The following is a 22,172-nucleotide window of genomic DNA, read 5'->3' as shown; positions in this document are numbered from 1 at the left end:
CTACTGGGCCCTGTATCACAGAAGTCACATGTATAAATATAAGTATACTTGTGTCCATGTTACTGATTCAGAAACTGAGACAATGGAAGCCATTTAACTCTTCCATCTGATTTTCCCTCTGGTTTAAGCATATTCTATCCATTATCAGTTAATAAATAGTACAGTTTAATGATTAAATGCATAGGCTCTGATCTATACATGGTAGTTAGAATACCAACTCTTATAACTATTATAAGCTGTGTGACCTTGGGCATGTTCATTTAACTTGTTAAGCCTCTGTTTGTTTCTAAAGGTTTAATTATTTATTTGAAAAGCAGAGAGAGAAAGAGATTAATCTTCCTTCTGCTGGTTTACTCCCCAGATGGCTACAACAGCAGGGCTGGCCAGGCCTACACCCAGAGCCAGGAACTCTGTCTAGGTGTTCCACTTGGACCATCTTCTGCTGCTTTCCCAGTCGTATTAGCAGGGAGCTAGATCAGAAGTGGAGCAGCCAGGACACAAACTGCTGCCTATATCAGATGCTGGCTTAACTTGCTATGCCGTAATGCTGGCCTGCCATGTATTTCTTAACTACTCACAAACCTTAGTTTCTAAACCACAAAGTAAGCACTTTGGAAGTGTAAGGGTGTGTGTTTTGTTTTGTTTTTAAGATTTATTTATTTATTTGAAAGGTAGAGTTAGAAGCAGAGGCAGAGGAATAGAGAGAGGAGTCTTCCATCTACTGGTTCACTCACCAAATGGCCACAATGGCCAGAACTGGGCCAGACCAAAGCCAGGAGCTTCTTCTGGGTCTCCTATTTGGATACAGGAGCCTAAGGACTTAGACCATCTTTGGCTGATTTCCGAGGTGCATTAGCAGGGAACTGGATCAGAAGTGGAGCAGCTGGGAATGGAATGGGAATTTCCAAAATGGAATGCCAGCACTGCAGGTGGCAGCTTAACTCACTATACCACAGCATGTTGATCCCTAGTTTTTTCTTTTATTATATTTGAACAATTCTATTTATTTGGCCCAAGGCTGCTCATACTAAAATTAACTCTTTAACTTGTCAATTTATACTTTGTCCTCTTTACCAAAAAAAAAAAGAAAAAAGAAAAAAAGAAAAAAATACCCAGACTTCCTTGTTTTTACTTACTTCCCATTTTCCATACATTTCTTTTCTTTTTTTTTTTTCCAGATTTTTTTTTTTGAAAGGCAGAGTTGCAGAGAGAGAGGTAGAGATAGAGTGAGAGAGAGATTCCATTCACTGGTTCACTCCCCAAATGGCCTCATTGACCAGGGCTGGGCCAGGCTAAAGCCAGAAGCTTTATTTGGGTCTCCCACGTGGGTGCAGGCACCCCAAGGACTGGGGCCATCTTCTGCTGCTTTCCCTGGTACATTACAAGGAACTGGACCAGAAGTGGAGCAGCCAAGACAGGAACCAGTGCCCATATGGGATGCTAGCATTGCAGGTGGCAGTTTAACCTGCTATGCCACAACACCAGCCTACCATGTAATTCTTAACTTGTCATAAGCACATCTTTGTTTCTACCACCACACTCAAGTTAGTTTGTTCGTACCTTGATAAACAGGGTTTTAAATATGTACATTCAAAAGCCTTTGTTTTTAAATTCTGCGTCTTCTCTGACTTCTGTACCTTTCTTAGAATTCCTCTCTGCCATTTTAATATTGTCCTGCTTCCTTTAAGAAAAAAAAAAATTTTATTTTATTTATTTGAAAAGCAAAATTATAGAGGGAAGGAGAGACAGAGAAAGATCTTCCATCCACTTCCCAAGTGGATGTGATAGTTGGGGCTGGGCCAGGCCGAAACCAAGAGATTGGAACTCCATCTGGGTCTACCACATGGGTGGCAGGCACCCAAACACTCTGGCTGTCTTCTGCTGCTTTGCCAATTGCATTAGCCAGGAGGTGGATCGGAAGTGGATCAGCCAGTACTTGAACTAGCACTCAAATGAGATGAAGGCATCACAGGTGGCTGCTTAACCCAGTGTGTCACACAGTGCTGGCCCTTCCTCCCTATTTTGGACTACTGTTGTCTTCTTTAGTGCTTTTTCTTTTTACCCTCACTCAAAACATAGGCATTTTTCAGTGTTGTCTTCAGAGTTCTCATTCTGTATTATTTGAAGATCTACCCCTCCCACAAAACCTTTCTGAATGATGCATAGACCTGTATAAGGGAACTTCAAAATGTTCTTGGAGAAATGGAAGTAAAAGATTCAAATTTTAAAGTAAAGTTTCTCAATCTAAGCTCCATCAGGTTCAAGACGCTTTTGTAAGTGGTGAAACCAGCCATTTAGTCCATACCTCAAGAACTGAGGGCCCTGAGTATTTAAGCATGTCCAATGCAATCTTTTCTATATTATTAACTGAAGAAAAATAGGTGATCTTCAGAGATTTCTTTTAAGACTAGGAAATAGAAGTCAGAAAGAACCAAACCAGAATGTAAGGTGAAATTGCCCTTGAGACTAATGAACAGGAGCATTGTTGTGACAAAAAAGGATTCTCTGGTGAAACTTGCCGGGTGGGCCAGGGGTGGGGTGGTGGTAGGGGTGGTTTATGATAAAGCTTTGGCTGTAAGTTTCTTAACACAAGTGTTATCCTTTTTTGGTCCTCCAGAAAGTCAACAAACAAAATGCTATGAACATTCCGATAAAACTGTTACCATGACCTTTGCTCTTGATTGGTCATTCCTCTTTTGCTTTGACTAAACCAATCTGCTTCTTGGTAGCTGTTACTTTAATTGTGTTTTATCTTCAGAATTGCATGTTTTATCTACTCTCACAGTTCTTGGAAGAAGAGCTTTAGGATCTTGATCCCACTTGTTGAAAATTTCCATTGAAAACTGCAGCTGATGTGGTTGCAACACTTTTGTCACCCATTGAGCAAAAAGTTTGCTCTACTTTAATTTTCCTGTTAGAATTGTGTGAACTGAACCAACTGAGGTATCTGATGTTGGTTATTATTTCTGCTGTGAACTATTTGTCCTTTTTAAGTAGGGCATAAACAAAATTAATTTTTTCCTTGAGAGTCAATATGGATGGTTACCACTGTGGACTTCATCTTCAACATCGTCTCATTCCTTTTTTTTTTTTTTTAAGATTTATTTTATTTATTTATTTATTTGAGAGGCAGAGTTACAGATAGAGAGAAGTCTTCCATCTGCTGGTTCACTCCCCAAATGGCTGCGATGGCTGGAGCTTGGCTGATCTGAAGCCAGGAGCTTCTTCCGGATCTCCCACAAAGGTGCAGGGACCCAAGCACTTGAGCCATCTTCCATTGCTTTCCCAGGCCATCAGCAGAGGATGGATCAGAAGTAGAGCAGCCGGGACTTGAACCAGCACCCATATAAGCAGAGGATTAACCTACTACATCACAGCTCCAGCCCCCAGATCATTCCTTTTCAAAACAAGTTATCCATTTGTAAACTGTTGATTTCTTTATGTCATTGTCTCCATAAACTTTATAAAAAGTCAATGATTTCACTGTTCTTTTCACTCAAGGTTCACCATATATTTGATGTCTGTTCTTGGTTCAGTTTCAGAAGAATTCACATTGCTCTTACAGTTTCCCTTTTTAAGCTAATGTCTTAGTCTTCTTTTTCTCACACTATATCCTGTTCAGACATGTTCTAACAACTTATGAGTTTATTTTGTTGCAAAAATTTTGTGAAATCTGTACATAGTTTTTACATGAATGTTTTGAAGCCTTTTTGTAAATTTGAGCCCCAGATTTTCATTTGAAGATAAGATCTATGTCATGATAGCACATTAATCCCAACATGTTTAACATAAAACTAATTTTTTTGAGGTGCATTAGCAAGGAACTAGATAAAAAGTGGCACAGCTAGGACTCAAACCAATGCTCCAATATGGGATGCCAGTGTTGCAGGCCATGACTTAACCATCTACGCCCCAACTCCAGCCCCTAAGCTGATAATCTTTCATGAGATTTCCCCAGGTCCTCTCTCTTGCTTCTCTAGTCCTATATAACTCTTCTTTACTGATTATTCCTTAATTTTTAAAAGTTACTTTATTGCCTTTTATATAATTAACTTCCTATATTAAAGTGGCATATTCTGGGGTTTTTTTTGTGTGTGTGTTTTTTTTTTTTTTTTCACTTTTTAAAGTTTATTTAGTTGAAAAGCAGAGTGACAGAGGGGAAGAGGGATCGTTCATCCACTGGTTCACTTCCCCAGTGTCTGCAACAGCTGGCAAAAGCTGGACCAGGCAAAAGCCATGAAATTGTTAGATCCAGGTCTCCCATATGGGTGGCAGATACTCAAATACTTGGGCTATCATCCATTGCCTTTGTATTATCAGGAAACTGGGATTCCAAGTAGAAGAGGCGGGCTCCAAACCAGCACTCTGATATGGGATGCAGGAGTACCAAGTGGTAGCTTAACCCACAGTACCATAGCATTTGCCTTCATGAGATTTCTTGAAGGCAAAAACTTATTGAGCTGAATTACCAAACATTTTTTCTAGAAAAATATTTGTTCTGCTTTTACTCCACAGTGATGTACTTAATAAAAATTGAGTAAAAGTAATGTGATTTGAAAGGTAAATGTCACAAGTGAGTGAAATGAGTATGTTTTGTCCTTTGTTACAGATAAATACTGCAACAAATATGGCTGATTTAAATTCAGTAATAAATGAATGCTATAACTACCTAGAGCTTATTGGATGTCAAAGACTTGCAACAACATTAAGTGATAAATATATGTTGGCAAAAGACATACTTGTCTACCATGTAATTAAGAGAGTCCAAACACCCTTTGAAAGGTAAGCTGCTTAAATGTGCAAGATTCTCTCAGATTACATGTTTAAAGTGATTAATTGTCTTGTAATATGAGATGTATTTGATATCAAATATAAACGTGTAGCTGAGCAAAAATTTTAATGCTGTTTAAAAATAATGCTTTAAAACAAGTCGAAGTTGATAATTTTTCTGACCATTCTATACAGAATTGCAAAAATTTTATGATGTTTAGTTAGAAATAATTATTACTTCAATTTATAACTATCTTTCTGATTAAAAAAGTATATTAAAATCTCTTACCACATGAGCCAACAATTCCATCTCTACTTGTTCATTTAATTACTGTTTACTGAGCACCTGTCATTTGCTGGTTAATACAGGTACTAACGATTATTTGATTAACAAGCAGATATGGTTTTTTTGCTCTTCTTTAGTTTAGTACGCTGGCCTTCAATTTTTTTTTGTTCCAGTAACCCTTAAGAGAAGTTCAACTACTTATGTATCTCCTCAAACTCTTCCATTTTTATAACAGATATATAACGGCTGTCAACCTGTGGTTATTCCTGTTTATCTGTACCCTAACCTTATTATTCACACAAGTATGAGCAGATAATTATCAAAAGTGATCAATTCATGCTTTTTTTTTCTTTTTAATTCAAGAATTAAAAGTGTTAAAAATGCTTATAGTAGTTGGGGCTGGCAAGGTGGCATAGCAGATTAAGCCACCACCTGGGACCCCGTCATCCCAGGTAAGTACCAGTTGGAGTCCCAGCTATTTCACTTCTGATCCAGCTCCCTGCTTCTGGGAAGGCAACAAAGATGGCTGAAGTCCTTAGGCCCATGCATCCACATGGGAGACCCAGATGAGGCTTATGGCTCCTGGCTTCTGAACGGCTCTGCTCCAGCCACTGTGGCCATTTGGGGAGTGAACCAGCAGATGGAAGATATGGAAGATCCTCTCTCTCTCTCTCTCTCAAATCCTCTCTCTCTCTCTCTCACTGTAACTCTTAACTTTTGAAAAAATTAATCGGAAAAAAAAGCTTACAGTAATTTTCCTTGATGAAAGCTTAACATTGTTGTATCTGGCTAGTATAAGCCTCCTGTGTTGTTTTGATGTGACCTTTCATGGTGATTCAAACTCATTTTGTACATTATTGCCTAAGGAACTTGTTTGTGTTAATTTTAATTGGCATTTCAAAACTGCAGTCTGGATGCTTGAGATACTCATTTTTGCTAGATTGGTCATTGTTACCTAGGTATCTTCAGTGGGCCAAAATTAGAAAATAAAGACTTTGGGATTTTATTTTGTTTTTTTTTTGTGTTTTGTTTTGTTTTGTTTTTTCTTTGCTCTGTTTTTTTAAGATAAAATATGTAAGTTTGAAATGATACTTTGTTTCCCTTCACTTTGATACTGATACTTCTAATTCAGATTCAGTATTACACATTGATAAGTTTTCTTGTATTCTATATTGAGAGTTCCAGTTTTGAACAATGGAAAATCAGAATATGAAGCAGTTACTAACTTTATATTCTATATTTCATAAATAATACCAGAATAACAATACAAATATAATCTCCATTATATAGTACCACTTAACGCAGATGAAAATTATTTTTGTTTTAGGTTTGTAGAAATTAATGTGCTTTTCAGTAATTTGGAATGGCTAACCTACTGAGTATACATTTTTCATTGTTTTATTTTTAGTGATTGATCTTTATTTAAATTTAATTTCATCTTAAAAGTGAGTGTTTTCATTAAGGGGAGAATTCGTTCTATGCCTTCACCACCTCCTGGTGGTTGCTTAACTCCAGTTTCTCACTTTGTATTACCTAGCCTTCTTTTTCCTCTATGTGTGTTTCTCTTCTCTGTGTGTGTCTTACAGTAAAAGATCTTTGTCAAATTTAGGATCATCTCAAATAATCCTGGCATGATGATCTCATCTCAAAATCCTTTGCAGTTATATCTGCAAAGCTGCCTTCTCCAAATAAGGCATGTTGATGGGCTCTTAGGGAAGGGGATGTGGAGACCACCAATTAATTAAGCTCAAGATGAAAGTCAGTATTGGGTTATTTATCTGGCACATCTCTATGGCTGAAGGATAGAAATGAACCAGAATAGTGATATACCTGTTACATAGCTTCTTTGCAGATAGTTTGCATTAGAGTGATGCAGGGGAATATATTGAAACAAGCAGATAAAATGTTTTCAGAAAAGGAAATTTATGGGAGTTGGTAATTAGGAATGGGAAAGGGAAGATTAAAGATGACTTTTAGATTTAGCTATATACCTTTTTTTTTTTTTTTTTTTTTTTTTTGACAGGCAGAGTTAGAGGGAGAGAGACAGAGAAAGGTCTTCCTTCTGTTGGTTCACCCCCCAAATGGCCGCTACGGCCAGCGCGCTGCACCGATCCGAAGCCAGGAGCCAGATGCTTCCTCCTGGTCTCCCATGCAGGTGCAGGGCCCAAGGACTTGGGCCATTCTCCACTACCCTCCCGGGCCACAGCAGAGAGCTGGACTGGAAGAGGAGCAACCGGGACAGAATCCGGCTCCCCAACCAGGGCTTGAACCCAGGGTGCTGGCGCCGCAGGCGGAGGATTAGCCTAGTGAGCCACGGCACCAGCCTATTTTTTTTTTTTTTTTAATTTGACAGGTAGAGTTAGACAGTGAGAGAGAGACAGAGAAAAAGGTCTTCCTTCTGTTGGTTCACTCCCCAAGTGGCCACTACGGCCGGCGGTGCACCCATCCAAAGCCAGGAGCCAGGTGCTTCTTCCTGGTCTCCCATGTGGGTGCAGGGGACTAGAACCCAGTGCCCATATGGGATGCTGGCGCCGCAGGCGGAGGATTAGCCAAGTGAGTCATGGCGCCGGCCCCCTATATACCAATTTTATGGATTCATGGGACCATTTACTGTCACTTAAGGTTCAGGTTTTGATGGGTAAGGTGATTTGCTTTCTTTTGAACTTCAAGGAAGGCCACACCTCCTAATACTGTTGCATTGGGGATTAAACTTAACATGGATTTTGAGAGGGATTCAAAACATTCAAACACAGGAGCATATTTAAGACATCTTGAGAAAGAGTCAATAAAAAAGGAGAAATAAACAAACATAGTAGATTATATGAGGAGAAGCATATGTTATCCAGAATCAGTCTGTTGGACAATGTTACCTCTGTTCGTTTTTTGTTAGTGAAAATGTGCATTTAAAAATACTCATTTGTTGGGGCAGGTGTTGTGGTACAGTGGTACAGCTGCCCCTTGAAATGCTCACATCTCATTTTGGAGGACTGAATCAAGTACTGGCTACCTCAGCTTCCTGCCTAACTTCCTGCTAATGGCACCCTGGAAGATAGTGGAGATCCAGATAGAGTTCTTATTTTTTGACTTTGGCCTAGCCCACACCCGACTGTTGTGAATATTTGGGGAGTAAACCTGGGGATGGAAGATCTGTCTCTGACTTTCTCTGTCTCCTTGCCTTTCAAAAAATATTAACTTTTTTTTCAACTTTTAACCTTTTATTTAAAGTATACCAACTTCATGCATTTCATTAATACAAATTTAGGAACATAGTGATTCTTCCCACCCTTCTTCCTCCTCCCTCTCCTATTCCCATTCTTATTTTTTACTAAGATTTGTTTTCAGTTAACTTTATACACATAAGTTTACCCGTATACTAAGTAAAGAGTTCAACAAAGCATGAAAAAATACTCATTTGGTATTTATAGTACTGTTGTCTCATTTTCTCTTGTGCATATTAAAATATTTTCCCACTTTTTTGTCTTTGTTAATTTCTTTTTAGCAATATGTATGTTTTACATCTTAAGTGGCTAGTATTTATCTCTTTTTCTATGTACTATCATAAGAAACTTCAGTTCTATTATAAGTAACTTGGAAATGTAATATATTTCAGATACCTACTTCTTTTTTCTTTTTCTTTTTTTTTTTTTTTTGACAGGCAGAGTTAGACAGTGAGAGAGAGAGACAGAGAGAAAGGTCTTCCTTCCGTTGGTTCACCGCCCAAATGGCTGCTATGGCTGGCACGCTGCACTGATCTGAAGCCAGGAGCCAGGTGCTTCTTCCTGGTCTCCCTACTGTGCGGGTGCAGGGGCCCAAGGACTTGGGCCATCCTCCACTGCCTTCCCAGGCCACAGCAGAGAGCTGGACTGGAAGAGGAGCAACTGGGACAGAGCCGGCGCCATAGGCGAAGGATTAGCCTAGTGAGCCGCGGCGCCGGCCAACTTCTTTTTTCTTAATAAAAAATTGACTTAATTTTAAAACTGTCACACCAAGTAATGTAGCAATCAGTTTATGTTGCATTTATTTGTTATGGATTTGAAAGACTGATTTATGTGTGTGCAATACATCCATATCCCCCCCCTTCTAAATATATATTAGTAGGTTTTTTGTGATGTGTTTCTGGTTTTCTGTGTTAGCAATACCTGATTCGAAATACAGACAAATTAACTGGAAATTTTAATTCCCTAATGTAATGCCAAATATAGTATATGAATGTTTTCTCATTATAACCCCTCTCTTTTAAGTTTTAAGCAGGGTCTCAAAACTCTTGGTGTTTTGGAGAAAATCCAGGCTTACCCAGAAGCATTTTGTAACATCCTCTGTAAGAAACCTGAGAATCTTTCTGCAAAAATCCTTAGTGATCTTTTTACAGTACACACAATACCTGGTGTACAAGCTTTGGGATTTTGGAACAATTACTTAGAAACTGTTGAGGGTATGTAGGTATTTTTATTTTACTACCTGAGAATGTTCTTTTAGCACATTTGTTTAATTTTGCCTTTTGATAATAAGGCATTCAATTGCTAGCTTCATTATAAAAGAAACCTATTTTAATACAAGTTTATATGACTTAAAAGTAGTGAGAAAAGGTTATATAATAAAGTCATACTTTGCAGTTTGTTTTCATCTAGATAATTGGACATGAAAGCTATTCTTCCTAGAACACTTAAGAGCTTAGAACAGTCTTAAAGCTAATCTATTTCATCTTTTTCTGTGAGGTTACATTGAATTCATCTCCACTTAGGTCTGTGACAGTAATATCTATCGCTCTGCACTAGCAGTAGAAAATCCTTTTCATTTAATGGAATGGAGAAATTTTAGCCTTGAGCTGAAATTCTGTTTAGCTAGATTTTTGTTTTTTTACCATTTAGTTTCTTATTCTGCATTTATTGAACTCTTTCATTAAATAGTGATGATCTATAAATGGTCAAATATACAATGAATAGCTGAACTAAATGATTTTATAAGTACTTCTACTTTGTGGTTTATTTATGGAATATGCTGCTGCCTATTAGAACACTTGACTTAGTGATTTTTGCCCAAGATGAATTTGAGTGTTTATGTCTTACTATAGCCCCAGTCTAGTTTGAGAAGAATTTATGATAATTTAATTAATTATAATTTATAGTATATTTTATATAATATATATAACACATTATATATTATATATAATTTATAATTTATTTAACATCAGTTTATTTATTGTTCTTTTTAAATCTTTTATTGGTAAACTTTTCAGATGGCAAATCTACAACAACATTGGAAGACATTCTTCTTTTTGCAACTGGTTGCAGTTCAATTCCACCTGCTGGATTTAAACCAGCTCCTTCAATTGAGTGCCTTCCTGTGGATTTTCCCATTGGAAACAAGTGTAATAACTGCTTGGCTCTTCCAATCACCAATACATATAAAGAATTTCAAGAAAATATGGACTTCACCATAAGAAATACTCTAAGACTAGAAAAGGAAGAAAGTTCTCACTACATTGGACATTAACATGTTTGTTTAAACAAACAAAGGTTTCTTTAAAAGCTGCTATTGATAACTCTTCTCTCAGAAATCTGTTAATCTCATCACTTTTGAACAAATTTGTCAGCTTCTTGGCCCAATAAAATTTATAATATGAACATAAAGGAATGCTTTGGCCATTTAAGCAAAGAAAAAAATGTTAAGGCATACTAGTGTAAATTTGTGATATTTTTCTATTAATATACATGCTTCATAAACCTCAATATACATACTTTAAAAATGATTATAAAAACTTTATTCAGGTATAGTAGCATGGTATATATAAGAAAAAACTTACTATTTTTATCATAAGGTATTAAATATACCTATAGGTTGCCACAATTCTAGTTTTATGCAATTTTCAAAGTCTTATCTTAAAGCATTAAATAGAAAAGCTAATTGGTTAAATCCTATTTTATAAATCAGAGGCTTATATTCTGAGGTGTGCATTATATGTATGCTTTTCTAGGATGGCACTAAATTGTTAAAAAAATTTTAGATTGCTGATTTATGTTAAAATATCCCACATATTAGATTATGTTTGCTAGGAAATATTTTATAAAAAGCAAACTTGCACAAATATTCTGAAATCTATGAACATTCCATACACTTAAAAACACTTGTGGGATAGATAAAATGTAGTTGAAAATACGTAAGAAAAGTATATTATCTTTAAAGCCTTGGCTTTAATCATAGAATTCTTTTTCTGTATCATATGTCAGATTCTTGATCGTTTTAGGTATTTGAATTCTGTGGACTGCCATGTGGTAGGTTTGGCTATTTGTCAGTTATTTATTATAAAGGTGGTTGTATCATAGATAAGCTGGCACCATAGCATTATGCAGTTATCTTCTTTGCTCTTGAAATGTACCTTATTATATAAGCAATGATAAATAAAAAATGCAAATAGAGTGAGAAACCCACTCTAATCCCACCATGAAGAGATAAGTACTTTTTCTGTGTATTCTTCTATAAAGTCTTTGTTTCCTTTATTTTTTAACAATTAATGGTACTATAAGTAGTAATGTAATAAGAATTTACTAGTAGCCCCATAGCCACATCCCCATGCTTGTACTTCTGCAAAAGAAAAACATGGACAAAAACCTGATTTCCGCAGTTATACAATGAGACAAAGCCTTAGGTTTTCCACTGAAGTAAAACATTTTGATAGGTAAATCATTATTGGACTTAAAACTTTTAGCCATATTTTTCTTGATATACAGAGCAAATATCAGCACACTAATGTTATCATTCCTGAAGGAATATCCTGAATATTAGTATTTTTAATGGAAATAACAGGAATGTATTTTATTGTAGGTAACACATTTTCAGTTACAAAAGGAAAACTGAAACATTTTCCTAATATGATTTTCTTTGTTACCTCATGTTTGTTTCAAGTGATACTTAACAACAGATCTAGAAAATCAATGTTTTACTTATAGTTTGAAGTATTTAGGAACATTAAACAAGGCATTTTCTTTATACTAGAGTTCAATTCTGTTGGATCATCAGAACTAATTAAAGGCTTGATTGTCGAAAATGAGTTTGAATATTTAAACCTCAAACTCACCATAGAGCTTTTATGCCAAATGTGTGGATAAATTGGATGACTAATTTTTTAAGCTAATTTTTATAAAATTTTAAAAGCTATTAAACCAGTCAATCCAAAAAATCATACTTAAGGCTATTTTCTGTTTTGTAGTTTAGTTTCCCCTAGAATAGCTATTTTAACACACATTTTGTTGGGCCAGGGAACTGGGTGGGTAATGGTAGTGTGCTTGGATGCTAGCTACAGTTAAAAACATCATTTCAGTTCCTCATTTCATTTTTCTGTGTAGTCAGGACCTTAGTGGTAAGAAAGTATGAATAATAACTTAGGATATTTATCTTTTAAAATGAAGCCTACATAATCATTGGAAATGTTTTCTGGTTTGAAGGATGTTCCATCAGTAGATTTGTATATTAATCTGTGTAGTCAAAGCATATCAGAAAAACTTAGAGGTTATTTATTTCCTGCAGTGTTACTATGTCAAATGATTGGTATTATAATTGTTCTTTTTCTATTCATCTTACAGCATGATTCTTACTGACATTGATTTATAAAGGAGTTATATTATTAAACCTTTATATGTATTTCTTACTAAATGCCATGTATTCTAAGCCAGTTTTCTGTTGCTTTCAATATTGAGGAACACTGTAATTGACCTGAAATGCCTCTGCTGTTTATGGTTTTGGTTTCGGTTAGTTTTAGTTGTTTGAAAACAGTTTTTCAGATTTTTAGTATGGGAACTTTGATCTTATGGCCTTTTTTACAAATCTCTAGTATTCTTGGGCATTTAACTGTTTTGGTATTTAAGGTAAATATTCTTTCAAATATCAAACAAGTTTATGATTTTATACTTTGTAATAGTTTCTATATTGTGAAGAAGGAGGTTTTTGTGGTCTGGGTTAAGTAAAAACTCTTCATTTGTTTACCAGCATGAGAATTCACTTGGGTTTCTATTTATTCATCTATAAGTTTTTTTCCCTAATTATAAGAAAGTTATTGGAACTTGTGTACTCTATGGTAAATACTAAATAAAGGGGAGTACAATAGGTAAGTTTTCTCTATGACTTTGCTTTGGCATTCAGTCAGTATAAAAAAATGATCAGAACTAGATTATAGTGTATACATTATATTATACATATGATTCTCTTATATGGTGTTATCATGTACATCATTGTTACTTTTACAATAAGCTATTAAACTTTATTTATGCTTCCAGTAATGTGTTATGGAAAATAAGAACGCATTTTATTTTAATGATGAATTTGTAGTTTAAGAAAGTTTGAATTACCTTGAAGAAACCCAATTTTCAAGATCTGATGTTGACCATTATCTTTTCCAGTTCCTAAATATAGTCTAACAGCTACTGTATGGCAGGTTTTATCTAGATAATCATTTATGTAAGCCTGTTCGCCCTCCTTAAAAAGAATGCCAAATACCAGCACAAAGCATGACCTTTGTAATGAAGTTTCTAAATGAATGTCTGCCACTAAATGTGAATGCTTATATAAAGTAAATTAATGAGGTTACTTCTAACAAAAACTGAATAGGATACACAAGATCCTTTACTCTCCAGGTTTGAGAGACCCTGTAAGTAGAGTTGGCTGACACCTGGGAACCTCTCTAGAAATAAGCTGTTCTGAGTTGTCTGATTAACGCAGTCCTCTAATGTCAAATAGCTTGCCAGTATAAATTATTTAAGCCAAAAATCTGGAGTCAGATAGTTGGCTGTGGTAAGTGAGGATAACTAATACTCAGAAGCCATAGGTTGTTTTAAGTTACTGATTCTAGTAAATACAAAACACATAGCATACTCAATCTAAGCCTTGCAAAGACTATTTTTTTTCCTACTGTTACTGTTCTGTAGGTTGTGGTTTCCTAAAAATTTATTGTCTAAGCTCGTTGGTTGGGATAGTGTTTATTTCATACGTGTATATATTGTACATAAATGGTAACACTGTCATAGTATTTTATATTAATATGACTCCAGTGGCCTTGAGATGGAGTCTGTGATGGAGCGGACTTGGTTAGATAGAAGACAGGCATTTGAATGTGCCAAATTAAAGACTGACCTCTCAGATGTTGAAAGGTAGGAAAGGCTGTATATTTTACATTCCATGGAGTCCACAGAAGAAAACAGAACTTTTCCATGAGGCAGGAACTCACATTTCTGTTGAATTAAAACACACCTAGATGATTCACAATGTCTTTTAAATAATATTAACACTAAAACCGATAAATATCTTAATTTGTTAATGAATATGTCAATTGGAAATAATCAGATAATATAAATTCAATACTAACTTAAAAGTAAGGTAACTTGTTTTAAATGTCATATAAATAAGTAACTTATTTGGAAAGCAGATGTTTAGTGTTTCCTCACAGAGTATAAACGGCGTTTTTTTCTGTTAGGATAATATAATTTTGAAAGTTAAATTTTTGAGGCATAGTGATTTTGGAATTTGATGCAACTTCAGAATTAGCGTTCTACAGCTGATGCTATGTCATCAATGAACTCTACTGAACATGGGAAATGTCAGTGTATCCGTTTTTGACATCCAGTAAAGTCTAGGGGTCATAGCAATCCATATTGAATACATTTGTGATCACATGGCTTCAAGTGTACATTCAAAAGCTTGTACCACAATCCGTGCCCCACCCTCCACCGCAAGGTAATGTTTTGTGAGTTTGCAATTACTGAAAGCAAAGATGAGAGTTTGCTGTGTTGTGTTTTGTTTTGTTTTGTTTTGCCTCTTCCCGGCTCCTGTGCCTATGGAGGCAAATCGCCACCACACTGCTAGGCCATTTTATCTAAGAGAAGAGATTGAGAAAACTGCCAAATTAGAGCCGTGCTCCAAAACTTGTCGAAAAAGGAAAGGGGGAGATTGCTGCTGCTACACCCAGAAACGAGAAAGCTAACGTTTAGGTCTACTTTGTTTCAGAAGCTTCTTTTACTTTAGTCCATCCTGAGATCATCTCACCCATACGCTAGATTGTTATCACGAGGTAAAACCTCTTCAAAGGACGAGGCTGACTTTTAAGCACTACACCACGCTCCTACCCTGAGCTCAGTTTACAGTAGATATCATTTGAGAGGATATGGCTTGGTTAGGTTAAAAATTCCTACTATTATGCTGCTGGAGAGTAAAACCAGTGAATTCAAGCACTAATCTCCGCTAGAAATGCCAAGTTTAACTACAGAGCGGAGGCGTGGGGGCGTGGCCCGGAGGAGGCGGGGTCCCGCCGGCAGCAGCGCCTTACGTCCCGCCCCTCCGGGCTCTGCTTCCGGGGCGTTAGGGGTGGCCACGTCATCGGGATCCGCTTGCCAGCCGGGCGGTGAATGGTGGGAGGCAAGATGGCGGCGGCGGCGGCGTCCAGTATTCGGGAGCGGCAGACAGGTACTGACTCCGTCCTCCCCGCAGTTTCATGCGTGCGCGGGGTCGTCTTGTGCATGTAGCCCTTACTCGGGCGTGGCGCGTGCTGCAGAGACTGATCACTAGGAGTTTAAACCAGCAAACCAGAGCTCCGCCCCTTCGAGTTTTGGGGAAAGCTGACATTAGCCGGAGCACCCAGTGCTTCACCTGTGCAGCAGGGGACGGGGCTTCAGGGCTGAAGCCGTTGCTCTTGTCATAGTGCTGCGCTTGTCACCTTCCTTCTGGGCCTCGAGAGGCTAGACAAGATCTAGCAACTGATGTTTTCTTTGCTGTGTTGCCAGCTTTGAGGTGTCTGGGTTTGTGTGCGTGGTTCATTTCTCAGTCTTAATACTGAAGGCACTCCATTGGCGCTTCCAGCGCAATTAAAGAGTTCAGGTATTCCTTTAAGAACGGCTTACTTTGTGTGACTTCTCTCCTGTGGGCCAGTCTTTTGGGAATACCTGAGGAAAAGTTCCTGGTGATCAAGATTTCCTTCAGCTTGCGGAGAGGTCGAAGAATGGAAAAGCAAATGCATAGTGCTCCCATTGTAGTTGTTTGACAGATTAGTGTTTTAAAACAATGTATTACTGGTTTTCTCTTCAACACTGCATGTTTATGTAACTTCCATTTATGCAGTGAGGTGTGGTAAGGAAAAGACTATCTACTCCTGCGTTTTGATTTTCTTTTCATCTTAGATATTTTTAGTTTTGTCTTGTTACTTGTAAAGTTTTGATGGTAACAGCATACACCGGTTAGCTACAAGGTAATGGTTTGTACCTGTTAGCTAATTGTCTTGAAAATTGTCACGCTCTGAGGAGCTTACAGAAACCAGCCATCAAGAATGCTCTCCCGGCTGGTTGGAGTTTCAGCTGCTCCATTTCTGATTCAGCTTCCTGTTAACAAGCATCCTGGGAGGCAGGAGTACATAGCTGAGTGCTGGGACCCTTTGCACCTACATGGGAGACAGGGATGGAGTTCAGGCTCCTGGCTTTAGCCTAGCTATTGGAAACATTTGGGGAATAAACCAGCACATGAAAGATACACGTGTGTGTGTTCGTATTCAAGTAGATGAAAATACATAAATATTTTTAAAAGAATGTGCATACTTGGAAAGTGTGCCTCCTGAGATCATTAATAGGACCTACAGAAGGATTTGGCTTGCACTTCATTCCTTTGTCATTTAAAAGAAAAAATGATTGACTTAAGTTTAGTAATGAATTGTGTTATATGCTTTTCCCAGCATATAATTTTAGTAGGACCTATCTGATGAGGTCAAGCATAACTTAAATATAGGAATGTCCAGATAAGACTTGAGAAATAGCTGTTAATTGTTTTCTCTCTGTAAACAAATAGAGATCCACTTATCATTATGATCCTGATAGCTTAATAAATCTAAATAAACTGTCATTACATATTAATGTGTCATTGAGACTACCAATATAAGAGAATTTTTGAAGCTTTTGTATAGCATTGCATTTTTATGTACAGAAATTCTGTGAAATATTAAAATTTAATACTAAAGATTGGATTTCTACAAAAATAAACTTCAACAAGATTTAGGTCATGCTAGATCAGTTACTGATCAAATGAGTACTGTAACTGACTTCTCTCATTTTCAGAAGAAGAGAAATGTCTTTATATGTGTTATGGTGTCAGAAGTAAACATTTGTTTGCCTATTTAGAATGTTTTGGCAATAAGTCACATGTATTCTAGAAATGAGATAAATTGATAACAAAGGAATTTGCAATCAATTTGAGTAAATGAGAGCATAACTGATGTATGTTGAGCATTTAGTATTAATTGAGAACTGATGGTTCACAGCCACCGTGGCTGCTTTTGAGCTAGGCTAAAGCCAGGAGGCTGGAACTCAATCCAGGTCTCCCTCGAGTGTGGCAGGGACCCAACAACTTGAGCCATCACCTTCTACTTCTCAGGGTGTGCATTAGCAGGAGGCTGGAATTAGTAGTAGAGCCGGGTCTCAGACCCAGGCACCATGATAGAGGATGCGAGTGTCCAAACAGGTGTCTTAACCACCTCTCAGCATTTGCTATTGCCAGGTACTACGTTTGATGATTTTATATGTATTGTTTCTGTTTTACAGATGAGGAAGCCAAGGTACAGAGAGGTTGGCTAGCATACTTGTTTCTGGCTCTACCTTCTTGAAGAATCTTTATTGATGTTTTAAAATCACCTCTTCCAAAGCCTTTGTGGAAGCTTCAGGATCACTCCCTTTTCTCTCTTTAAGTTCAGCAGGCAGAATCAGTTGTTGCCTCCTGTGTTACTGTTGCAGGCTCTTGCTTATCTCTCCCAGTTCTCAGCATTGCAGAACCCCAAACTGTCTGGCCTTCTCTGCTGTAGTGTTTCATCTAGCCCCTTCACTTTAGGTACTGTATGTGCCAGTGATTGCTGAGTTTGTATCTCTAGTCTGGACCTGACTTTTGAATTCTATGTACCCCATATTCATGTCAACAGCTATTATTGACTGAACATTAGGTGTTTACATTTTACCAAACAACAGTATCTGTACATACATGTAAATATGCAGATACATTCAGCATTCCATATCTGTGTTCTGCATTCATGTATTCAACAAACTGTGGATTTACCATAACAATAACAAGAAATTGTGTCAGGAACATGTAGAGACTATTTTTCTTATTTCCCCCTAAACAATGCAGTATAACTATATTTACATAGTACTTATAATGCATTAGATATTATAAGTAATCTAATTATAGATATTATACATAATATATTAGATATTAATCACAATATATCTAAGATGAATTAAAGTATATGGGAGAAAGTGCTGTGGGATAGATTATTTACAAATATGAAGTCATTTTATGTAAAGTACTTCAGCATCCTTGGATTTTTCGTAACAGAATCAACCCACAAAAGCTAATAGAAAACTGTCTTATCACTGAAGTACAGTCTCAGAGGTATTATAGCATTATACCTACCTCAACAAACAAGTATTTAATCGAGGTTTTCCTACTGAGCAAACATGGTGTAAATCAGGGGTAGGGAACATTTGACCTGTGGGCCTTAGAAGACTCACGAAATCATTTGGTCTGGCTCTGCCAAGATAGCTACAGGTGGGACTTGAAAGTCAATAAATATATAGCAGGCTAATTTTTAAATTGATAAATTTGTATGGTCTGTGAATGATGTTCTCCAAATAGTCCTTGGCAGAAACAAGGTTCCCCACTGCTGCTATCAGTTAATACTCAAGGTGAGCATTTGGCGTAGTGGTTAACACAACAGTTCTAGCACTTGCATCCCACATTGGAGTACCTGAGTTTGAGTCCCAGGTCTTCACCACCACCACCACCCGCCCCTAGTTTCCTGCTGATGCACACCCTGGGAGGCAGCAGGTGATGACTCAAGTAATTGGATCTCTGCCACCCAGGAGACCTGGATTGAGTTCCTAGTTGCCAGCTTTGGCCTAACTCAGACCAAGCCATCGTGGGCGTGTTGGAAGAGAACCAGCTAAATGGGAATGTGTTGTTTTCTCCTCCTCCTCCCTCCTCCTCTTCCTCACCTCCACCTCCCACTCTTCCTCTTCCTCTTCTCTCCTACCCCCACCTCCCATTAATAAATAAATAAATACATTTTAAAATTGATACTCAGATCATTTTAGTATTGTGTAATCCTGCCATAGGAATTTGGAATATGAGTTCTTATGTATTACTTAATACTGACCCAAATGCTTTTAAAAATCAAGAAGAGTACAGGCATTCGGCCCAGGGGGTTAAGATGTCTGCATCCCACAGCAGAGTACCTGGTTTGATTTCTGACCCTGGCTTCTGACTCCAGCTTCCTTCAAATGCAAGACCCTGAGAGGCATTAATGATAACTGAAGTCATTGGGTTCCAGTTATGCATAGAGAGCTGGATTGCATTTCCAGCTTCAGCCCTGGCCCAGCTCCTACTCTTAGGGACATTTAGGGAGTGAACTAGTAGATGAGCATATGCTTCCCCTCTCTCCATTCCTCCCTCCCTCCCCTGCCTCTTGTCAATTAACATTAATTTTAATAAAATGTAAACCAAGTAGATTTAAGTTTGCCAGTTTTAAAAATTAAATCACCTGATACATTGCTGTGACTATTTAACCATCTCAGTTTTATATAGAAGTATATTAAGAGGTTTGCATTTTCTTAGAAAACACTGAGTGTACTGTGACACATAAACAAATAAGTGATAAAATTCACAAAATATGTATCATAGATCTGCAACTTTTGTGATTATGTATTTTTGTATCTGGAGTTACCAGTTATGAACCACATGTGTGGGAAAGTCTCAGTTTTCCCCAGGAACATAGGATTTTAAATAATATAACTTTTCAGTGAATAGGATAAATTGGTTGTAGTGTGCTGTTGAGTAATTGAAAAGCAGACCTGCTCTATGAAGGTTTTATACATGAATGAAATATATTTTTAGAAAGACTGAACTTGGGCGGGCGCCGTGGCTCAACAGGCTAATCCTCCGCCTTGCGGCGCCGGCACATCAGGTTCTAGTCCCGGTCAGGGCACCGGATTCTATCCCGGTTGCCCCTCTTCCAGGCCAGCTCTCTGCTATGGCCCAGGAGTGCAGTGGAGGATGGCCCAAGTGCTTGGGTCCGGCACCCCATGGGAGACCAGGAGAAGCACCTGGCTCCTGCCTTCAGATCAGCGTGGTGCGCTGGCCGCGGCGGCCATTGGAGGGTGAACCAACGGCAAAGGAATACCTTTCTCTCTGTCTCTCTCTCACTGTCCACTCTGCCTGTCAAAAAAAAAAAAAAAAAAGACTGAACTTAATCCATGCTTTCCACCAAACCATGGACAACAGTACCAGTTATCTATTCAAGCCACTGCAAGTATGATTGAAGAAATTTCTTTTTCCAGCTTTGTAAAATATAATGTGGAATTGTCAAAAGTAGACTTGCTAAGGATAAGCATCAAAACATTTACTTCCTAATATTTTCCACAGTTTTATCTGGAGACAGATGACTATCATTGTGGGCTCATCCTGCAAGGCCCACACTGTCAGGATGGTGGGGCGTCGGCATTCTTCGACAAGCACCAGAGACAGTTTTGGTGAACATGTCCATTTATTAACAATCAGGCACAAGCTTTTATAGGGCAGGCAAAGGGGAGTAGCTAGCTCAGGGTAGCAACACTAATTCTATAGGATAAAGCTGATACTAGTGCCTCTACGCTTCTCCAATCAGCTTGAAGGCCTGCATATTCTTCCAGGTGGTCTTATGAGTCTGGGCCACACCCAGGAGCTGTTTACCTAGTACAAGGTCCTTCAATGGAAAGTAGGAGTGGGGGAAATGTGCTTGGGGCTCTTGCTGCCTTCCAGCAGTCAGGTCATGGGTTGGTCTCAGTGTACTGAATCCCGGACCAGAGGACCAGAGTCTTTCCCTGGAGGTGTGGTGTGCCATGCCCTCTTAACCTCCTACATGGGCCAGGCAGGCAGTTTCCCAGCCAGGCACAGGATCACCCAATATTCTAGTTTAGAAAGTCTCCAAACACATGCCAACCAGCTATTGAAGGAATGGTCTTAAACGTCTGACCCGCTTTGTAGGTCTAGTCATTGGGTTAATCTGCTTTGCCAGAGTTGATTTGTACTTTTTTTTTTCTGAGGTAGTGAATAATATATAAGAAAAATGAAATCCTAAAAAACAGTGATATTATCTGATAAAAGCTATTTTTATTTTCAGTGGCTCTGAAGCGTATGTTGAATTTCAATGTACCTCCTGTTAAAAACAGCACTGGAGAACCAGTATGGAAGGTAAGAGTTTATCTCAATGGAAGCTATTTCCTTATTCTTCATCTTTATTGATGATAAGTAGAGGGAAATCTAATACTGAACTAATAGCACCTTTTAGTTATGCATGAATATTTTACTTTTATCTAACATGACATGTTAATATGAAACTTTGTGATAAACCTTTTCTGAAGGGAGACAGGAAGTGAAACAGTAATATTCATCAAGGAAGTCCAGCTGATCTCTTGGGTAGAGTTTTTTTTTTTTCCTCTCGCTGAAGATTATTTATTTGAAAGAGTTACAGAGAAAGAGAGATCTTCCATATGCTAGTTCACTCCCCAGATGGCTGCAGTGGCCAGAGCTGGGCAAGGCTGAAGCTAGGAGCTTCATCCAGATCTCTTCCAGGGGTGCAGGAGCCCAAGTATTTGTACCACCTTACACTGCTTTCCCAGGTGCATTAGCAGGGAGCTGGATCAGAAGTGGAGCAGCCAAGACATAAACCAGCACCCATTTAGGATGCCAGTGTCATAGGCAGCAACTTAACCCACTACACCACAACTCTGACCTCTTGGTTAGAGTCTTAAATGATAGATCTTTAGATGTTTTGTTGCTAACTTTGCAAGTCCAGACTACATCCTACATGCTTGTTCAGGGTTAGATTCATGGGGACTGGTTAATTTTAACCAATTCATGATTGAGTGATATATAAAACACAATACCATATTACTTTATGAGATATAAAACTCAATAAGATTGTCCTTTGGACCAGAGCAATCCAAAATCTTTCTCCTTTAAGAAATCCTGAACCTGTTGTTTGGGCTCCTTCTTTTTAAACTTCATGCTGGCTCTGTCTCTTCAAAGAGATAATATAGTTAATTAGGTCTAAATATTAGTTTCA

General features: G+C 37.9%; 2 protein-coding genes across 3 annotated transcripts in view; both read left to right on the top strand.

Moving 5' to 3' along the window:
- G2E3 (G2/M-phase specific E3 ubiquitin protein ligase) overlaps positions 1 to 13,275 on the top strand; it is a 69,210-nt gene extending 55,935 nt beyond the window's left edge. For both annotated transcript variants that reach the window (XM_062205332.1, XM_062205333.1), the window contains 3 exons: positions 4,610 to 4,782; positions 9,298 to 9,488; positions 10,293 to 13,275. In XM_062205332.1, coding sequence (XP_062061316.1) covers positions 4,610 to 4,782; positions 9,298 to 9,488; positions 10,293 to 10,549 — 621 coding nt within the window. In that variant the 3' untranslated portion in view covers positions 10,550 to 13,275. The remainder of the gene's footprint in view (positions 1 to 4,609; positions 4,783 to 9,297; positions 9,489 to 10,292) is intronic.
- Positions 13,276 to 15,405: 2,130 nt separating this feature from the next.
- SCFD1 (sec1 family domain containing 1) overlaps positions 15,406 to 22,172 on the top strand; it is a 106,453-nt gene continuing 99,686 nt past the window's right edge. The window contains exons 1-2 of the mRNA XM_062205331.1: positions 15,406 to 15,505; positions 21,228 to 21,298. Of these exons, the coding sequence (XP_062061315.1) occupies positions 15,448 to 15,505; positions 21,228 to 21,298 (129 nt within the window). The 5' untranslated portion in view covers positions 15,406 to 15,447. The remainder of the gene's footprint in view (positions 15,506 to 21,227; positions 21,299 to 22,172) is intronic.

Source organism: Lepus europaeus, chromosome 11 (genome assembly GCF_033115175.1).
Source record: "Lepus europaeus isolate LE1 chromosome 11, mLepTim1.pri, whole genome shotgun sequence".
NCBI classification, from domain to species: Eukaryota; Metazoa; Chordata; class Mammalia; order Lagomorpha; family Leporidae; genus Lepus; species Lepus europaeus.
This window is presented reverse-complemented; position numbering and strand designations above follow the sequence as displayed.